Raw genomic sequence first — 7,891 nt, 5'->3', positions numbered from 1 at the left:
CAGGTCATATTCAATTCTTTTTCATCTAAAAAGTTAAAACTTTACAAATATTAGGGCTAAGGAGAAGTGATCCCAGTTACCTGCCAAAGCCCAACGGATACTCCATCCAAGAATGGCTGGGATGCAGGTCTGCACAGGTCATCATCTGCCATGATTTCCCATCCAGCACCACAGAGACACCCCAGAGAAGCTCTCAAAACTGACCCTCAGAGACTACATATTCCAGTGAGCTTCAGGGAGACCCAAGCCATCTTTTCAAAAGGACTTTTAAAACCTAACCTCTGCCTTCATTCCTGTGTCAGCCACTCAAATTAACATTTTTTTCTAACCAAACCATTAACCAGCTTCTTTTGTAGGCCTGGGAGCCTCCCATTCCTCCCCCACCAGATGGAGACCATCACCAAGAGAACACTGCACTTGAAGATTTAAACAGGAGAAACATCCTCGAATTCTGTCTCCTACCGGCCTCTAGTCACTTGAATTCACTCTTTTTGTGGACCGCAACTCAATGTGGTGCCCTGATGGTTGCCACCACGCAGCCTACGTGGTAGTCATCCCTGAGTCTGCCCTGGAGCCCAATCGCCTCCCCATTTTGCCATGTGACAGGAGAGAGGATTCCTTACCACCAAGGGCAATCCTATCATTACTGCCTCTTTGATTAATAAACTTCTTCATGTCCTCTCTCTCCAGACACAGGTGGTGATCATCCGCTGCTGGGGACATTGGTCCTCCACAGACCTAGTGGCACAAGAAATGACAGAGTCTACCACACTAGCCTTTAATTGCCAAGATGCCTTCCCTGCCTCTGATCTTACTAATAATTCTCCTCTCCCTTCCATTAACTAAACAGACTCAATAATCTGCACAATTCAGGCAGCAACTCCAGTCTTAATACTGGGGATCCCCACTTATGTCATGTCTTATTCCAATACTCATTCCACTAGTAATTATAGGTCTCTTATTAACTATTGCCCCTTGTTTCCTAAGGTTCATTCAGAAGAAAATCCAAAAAGCATCATGGATCACCTTCAACCAAATGCTGCTCCGTCCCTACACAAAGGTGCTCACAAACCTCTTCCAGACCTGCTTAGGGACAACACCCTTCTTCAGCAGGAAGTAGCTAGATCAATGATCAATTTTGTGGGATTCAAGGGCAAATAGGTCACTAAGTCACAAGATGGTGGCTAACGGAAGAGTCCTGGGCGTGAACCAAGGCAAGGATCCAGTTGCTTTAAAGAAAGACTGATTGGCCAGGGACCATTTCTGTGCTCCTCATGTTCATCTGCCCCTGGCCTATGGGAGGTGGCTTCCACAGTCGTGCTGATGACACTGACTCCTAGTTCTTCTCCTCTCTTGGAATTCCTGGCCTGAGACTGTTCACTGTTCCATACAACAGTGTTCATTTCCCAAATAAACCAGAACTGCTCAGATGGAACGCCTGCTGCGTCTGTTTGTCTCTTGCATGCAGGGAGGCTGGATGGCAGGCAGTTGGCTCACCCTTTCTGACAACCAGGTACTAGAGGATGGATTCTGTGGGGAGGGAGCCCTGCATTTGTCACCCTCTTTCCCTTTACCAAAAGGCTGGAATGATGGTTGCCATGGTTACCAGAGGAAGGCAGGGCTTGCTTTGAGCCCAGTGTCACTCTAACCTCAGGCTGGGACCAGAAAGGGATGACAGAATTCTGACAGCCCGAGGCAGTGAAATCACTGATGCACCAATGACAGACACTAACCAATATTCTCCACCAAATAAAAGTCAAAGCGCCCTGCCAAAGCAATCCCCATTTCAGTTTCTGTGTCAAGAAGGGTTTAAAACTTCCTTGCACGTTTCTTCCTGGCTCTTTTCTCTTCCTCTGTAGCTCCTTCCTACATGTCTGTTTCTCTACTACATGGGGAAGGGAAGCCCATGACCAAATTTCCCTGGAATAAAGGCTATCTAAACTCTTTTCTATATGTGGCTGATGTGTTCTTTCCCTGGGAGTCGGTGAATTTAACCAGGAATACTTCATGAATTTTCACATTGCCAGGAATGCTTTAGAAAGAAAAAATAGGAACTGAAAGATTTTTAACAACTTAATTTGATAACATACCTGGAGCAAATACTAAGTACCGGCTTAGATCCTGTCTCTTTATATTCCTCTATTATTCAGTAAGTTCATTTTAGGAAGCATCTGACAGTTTCATCAGCCTTTTTCATTTCTATACAAGTGATTTTCACTTCCCACAGAGTAACAACTAAACCCTAAGATTTCCTAGAGAATGGCTTCAATTGTCGAGTCCTCACTATGTACATATAAGGGAAATGCTGGTTTTGATTTCTGTTGGAACAAGACAGTTTTCACTAGAGTACTTAAAGTGTCCAGAAAAAAAAATTCCAAAGTGCTCTTTTGGTGCACACAGATCAACATGTAATAGACAACGTGGCAGAAAATCCAGAACATACTTCAGTCACATTTGATTCTGCCTGCCAGGGGTCCTTCCTTGTAATGGGAAATCATTTGAGTCAGGATGGAACAGTTGATAAGAAGAAAGCACAAACTAGCTAACCAAATCAACAAGAAGGTGTTCTTCCCTTGAAACTCGAGAGCGTAAGCAGGTGCCAGCCACAAGGCCTGCCCCACAAACCATAACATGAGGAGGCCCAGGGACTTCTGCCAAGGCATTCTCACTTGTGGCATCACGAGTGGCAGAAGGCAGAGGTACCAGAGAAAGTACTGGGAGGTGCAGACTTTGTTAAAGGCCACGAAAATGGACGTGTGGAGGAACCAACAAAAGGCAAGGTCTCTGTGATAGGCAAACGACACAGCGCAAAGCAAGACGAGCTGTGGCAGGAAGGCTGCGATTCCCAACGGGAAACTCCACTTGCTCTCCGCAGCCAGATACAGCATGTAGAAGTAGGGGGAAAAGTTGTGTCGGATGTCCCTCCTGGTCAGGTGATAAAGATAGGTGTGTTCCACAAATTCCCAACCGTATTTATAGTAGAAACCAAAGCTCAGGGCAAAAAACGTGAATCCAGCAAGTGCTACGAAAAGCAACACAGCCCGGCTACACATCCTCCTAACGAGTTCCCACAAACGGGCCGGGAAAGAAGTCCCGGGCGGGCCCTCGTCCCGCTCTGGCAGCAGGTGCAGCGCGATGGGAAGGACGTAGGTCACGGGATACAGCTTCATGTGCACGGCGACCCCGTAGGGGACGGCGGCCCAGGCGACCAGCCTTCTCTCTAGCAGGTACAGGGCCATGAGCACCAGGGAGGCGACGATCGAGTCTGCGTTGCCTCGGCTGGACACCGCCATGGGCAGCGGGTTCAGCAGCCAGAAGGCGCAGTAGCCGCACGCCTGGCGCCACCCGAGCCCCCTCAGGAGCAGCAGCCGGTACGCGAGCAGCGCCGTGAGGAGGTCGCAGCTGACGAACACAAACTTGCCCCAGAGCTCGCTGAGGTGCACGTTGGGGGTGAGGACCCAGGCCAGCAGCGGGGTGTAGCGATAGGTCGCCCTCCGATACGGGGAGCGCCCTTCCGCCACGAAGCGCGCCGCGTCCGTGAAGACCTCATAGTCGATGTCCGTGTACCTCACGCGCAGCGTCCGGTCCTGGACGACCCCATAGAACACCAGGGCCACTCGGGCGAGGAAGGCCCCGAGGAACAGCTTGCCGGGGGACACCCGCAGGTTCAAGAGCCGCTCTTGCCAAGGCTTGGTGCGGTCCATGACGGGACTGCCACACTGGCCACTCGACCGCGCCTCCGAACCTTCCATGCGACTTCCCTCCCGGCCAGCCGTGCTCGCATCCCCTCAGGGAAGCGCGCGCGAACCTCCTGGAGCCCAGCACTTCCGGCATGCAGCACCGCCCCCTGGCTGCTTCCGGTCCCCGCTCAGGATTCTCATTGGCTCCGGGGCGGGACTTCCGACGTCTGACTGAGTCCCGGGGCGCTTGACTGGCAGCAGTCGCCGGTTTCAGAGCAAAGCGGCTGTTGTTCCAGAACAGTGTCCAGTCGCCAGAAGCAGCCCTCCGACACGAGCAAGCTGCGAGCGATAGACTCAGGCCTTGGCTGGAGCCCAGAGAGTGGAAAGTTGTGGCTGAAAGGAAAGCAAGGTTGAAATAGTTGCATTTAATATACACCCCAGCTCTGCGTGGGGTTATGTGCGAGGAGTTTGTGAGTCGGTTGAGAAGGGGCTGGAATAGTTTGAAGGAGAGGCAGGGTGGGCATGTGTCAGGCAATATTAGGAGAATACTTAATGTTTAAAACTACTAGTTGTTTAGCAGAAATCCAGGTCTAAGTGAGCATCCTGTATTATCCAGCAGCCCTAGGTGGAGAGGATGGGTGAGGGAAACGAGAAGGCAGGCTCACCTGACAGACCCCTCCACCATCTAGGGTTGCACAGCCGGCCCATGCTCCAGTCTTAGAGAAGATACTGCCCAGCTACACGTAAATCTGGCCCAGGGTTGGCCACTCAAGTGCTCTGAAACTGAATATTCCATTATTACTCAACATGCTGTTTTAGTTTGCTATCAGGACTCAGATTTCCTTAGGAATGGAGGCGGTCCTGTGCTTTTCTGTACAGTTATAGTAGTTCTTCAGTAAAAGTTGTACGCGTTTTGGGTGTTAACTCCTGTCAGAATGCTAAAGAGGCATCCTCGGGGTGCTCCAACAGGCATTCCTTTCCCCCTGGAACACCTACCTGGGTCGCCATCTGCCCTGCACACGCCTCCCTTCTCCACTGGCTCTTTCCCTTCTCTGAGCACTTTCAGCACTTGCCAATTACTTGAGATTGCAGAGGCTTGGAAAGAAAAGGTATATCTTTAACCTTTGAACCTCATAAGTTACTGCAGTCTGAGTCTTGGGGCAGATCCCTAGGAATTGTTGACTAACTTTGTTTTACAGATTGGGTCTACTTCGTAGGGGTGTCTTCCAGCAGCATAGGAGAGGAAGTGACTCCATTCTTTCTGAAACTGCAGCTCTCATTACTAGCCTTTGCTCATACAGCCTACAGTTAACATGGATCCTCTGGATGAACCATATTAATCTCATTCTCCATTCATATTCTAATAACTCTGTTCTTTTATATCCCTGGCATAATTGCATGTCTTATATTGTTCATTATTTCTGGCCATTTTAAGGTACATTGGCCATGTATATAGCAGCAGTATATCATCATTAAAATAATAATTATGATGACTTATAACAGCAGGATTTTGAGGACTTATTTGTAATGTGCCATGCATTGTGCTAAATAATTTTCATGTGAGGTAGATATCTTTCCTTGACAAATGAGAAAGATTAAGGCTTATGGAGCTTAAGTAATTTTTCTAAATCACAACAGCCAGCTAATGGTACAGCAGAGACTCGGAAACCAGGTCTTTGGGGCTTTAGGTGTCTTAGTATGTGGCTGACTTACGAATAAAATATTGACTATGAACTTTCATTTACCTGTCTGTTACCTCTCATTGACCTTTTGTGTGAACCTTCCTGATCTCTTCTATTATGATTCTGTCTCTGATTTATTCTTTTCCTCTTTGAGTAATAGCTGAGACTTAGTCCTATAAGAATTATAGGAGGCAAATCTCTATAAGTAAAAGCTTCCCTAACTGGGTTGGCTTAGGTAATATGGCAAAAAATGCCTCCACCAATATGTCTCAATATGGCTGACCTAGGTGAGACTGCAAGTTACCAAATTTGGGGAAATAAAACCACATACAGCCATACAGCCAAGCAAAGGAAGCCAAACATGTCACTGAAAAAGAATGAAATGTAGAGACTAGTTGTAGAGAAGGATTTAGGGCTGTGTAAAATCTATTGGACAGGGCCCAACACAATAGCCTAGCAGCTAAAGTACTAGCCTTGCATGTGCCAGGACCCCATATGGGTGCCAATTCTAATCTCAGTGGCCCCACTTTCCATCAAGCTCTCTCTTTGGGGCCTGGGAAAGCAGTCAAGGACAGCCCAAAGCCTTGGGATCCTGCACCCGCATGGGAGACCTGGAGGAAGTTCCTGGCTCCTGGTTTCAGATCAGCACAGCACCGATTTTTTTTTTTTTGCAATAAAAAAATAAATAAATAAATCTTTTTTTTAAAAAAAAGTGGAAGGAATGGGTGATATTATTAAGAAGAATTAAAGGGAAGAGTTCTAGCAACACTGTCAGATGTTCTTCTAACATAGCCTCATTCAACCCTCCTGCTGTGGATTCAGGCCATGATCATAAAATTGGTTTATATTTCTCAAAGAAATTTAGAATGAAGACAAGAGATTCATCTATTTCATTTTGGAGCTTGTTCTGAATAGATAAAAATAAAATAAAAGAAACAATCCGTGAAAACTCACCTTTTCCCTAGGTGTACCTGACAGGTTTTAGTCTTTAGTGCAATTATTAGAAAAACCATCACTGGATACTTCTCCTTTAGTAGAGTTAGCCATCACTTAATGTGGAGGCCCAAAGATAGTATGTTCATTTGCAAATAAACTAGGTGAACTAAGATGGGAACGGGACCAGGGAAACAGCCTTGGGGTGATGCAGTGTCCCTGGTTCATAGTTAATGTATAACTGGCTTCTTTTCTCTACCCAGACCTCATAGGCAAATCCCTAGATGATTTTATGGACTGATGTGGGTCTGGGTAGAAAATGACGTAGAAATAAGGAGAGGAATTTCAGACGCTGTCATGGAACTGCACCATCCCCTTATGTAGATGTAGCCAAGGCATCACTGGCATGCTCAAATGCCAGGATTAAGACTCTTGTGACAGAAATGGCCTGCTCTGGAGGCTACTTACAGCCATAGAGGGGCTGGCCCTTTGCCTTGGGGATGTCTTGGCCCAATAGCTTTTCATTTTTGGCATTTGGATTCATGGTGGAACCTTCCCCTTGATGCCTCTTGTACACCAGTGTGCTCGGTTTCTCCATTGCATTCCAGTGGCTGCAGCTACATGTGGCTCACCCCTGTGAGAGAAGGGGCAATATAGTATATTTCAAGAGATGGAGACAGATAAGTGTTTTATTTATGTGCTTTATTTTAAAAAAAAAAAAGGCACTATAGTGAGAGGATGCTCCTTGGGATGGGGGCACCTAATGTAAGTAGTAGATTTTCCTGGCTTTCCCCAATAGGGTATCTCCCCTTCCCATTTCCTTCTAGCTCCTCTCTTCCTGATCTTGTCAATGGGACAAGGTCCATCAAAAGCTTTGATAGCTGGCTGTTCATTTCTGAAGGGCAGTTTCCACCCCACCCTTCCCAGTCATCAGACATGAAATCCTTCATTAGCTGTATCACTTCCATGTTGAAATCAGGATCACTAGTTGTAAGTCAGATAATTTGAGTTTTCAACCCCACAGCCAGGGCAAGATACCTGCCCTCAATGCTGAAGTATCTGAATACTTCCTTTCTGTACATTCAATATATCAGGACATATATATATATAAAAATATATATATACATCTATATACATCTCTATATATGTATATATTATCTCTGTTTCTTTCTTTTTAAATAAACCTTTCATCTGTATCATATCTTAATATCCCAAGCTTCCACTTACTTCTTCTATTCACTAACTCAAGTAAAACTCAAGGTTTTTTTTTTTATTATTATTATTTCACTAGGTCCCTCAGCATCAACATTTCCCATCTTCACACATCTTCACATCCTCCCCCACCCGTTGTTTTGCCCATATTCTGCAATCTCCCCCTCCCCGTAACACCTGAGCCCGAAAACACCCTGCCAACATCCCAAGTCCGTAGCTGGTATGAACAAGGCACTCATTTCTCATCTGACCTGGCTGCTTTTAAACTTGACCTATAGCCTGAAAGCGGACTCCAGGACAGATGGGACAGGCTGCTGTCTAAAGAACCATTCAGGGCTGGGTGTGAGGGAGTCGGTCCCTGGGGTAGCAGTGGAGGTCGGAGGC

General features: G+C 46.7%; 1 protein-coding gene across 1 annotated transcript; it reads right to left on the bottom strand.

Annotated features, from left to right (window-relative positions):
- Positions 1-230: 230 nt before the first annotated feature.
- Positions 231-3,765, bottom strand: PIGM (phosphatidylinositol glycan anchor biosynthesis class M). Its single transcript, XM_041003388.1, has one exon. It carries the CDS (start codon positions 3,750-3,752, stop codon positions 2,445-2,447), a length of 1,308 nt encoding a protein of 435 aa, XP_040859322.1. The 5' UTR covers positions 3,753-3,765; the 3' UTR covers positions 231-2,444.
- Between the last annotated feature and the right edge of the window lie 4,126 nt (positions 3,766-7,891).

Source organism: Ochotona curzoniae, unplaced genomic scaffold (genome assembly GCF_017591425.1).
Source record: "Ochotona curzoniae isolate NIBS_2020 unplaced genomic scaffold, NIBS_Ocur_1.0 scaffold_2683, whole genome shotgun sequence".
NCBI lineage: Eukaryota > Metazoa > Chordata > Mammalia > Lagomorpha > Ochotonidae > Ochotona > Ochotona curzoniae.
The sequence above is the reverse complement of the archived record's forward strand: the minus strand, read 5'-3'. Positions and strand labels throughout refer to the sequence as shown.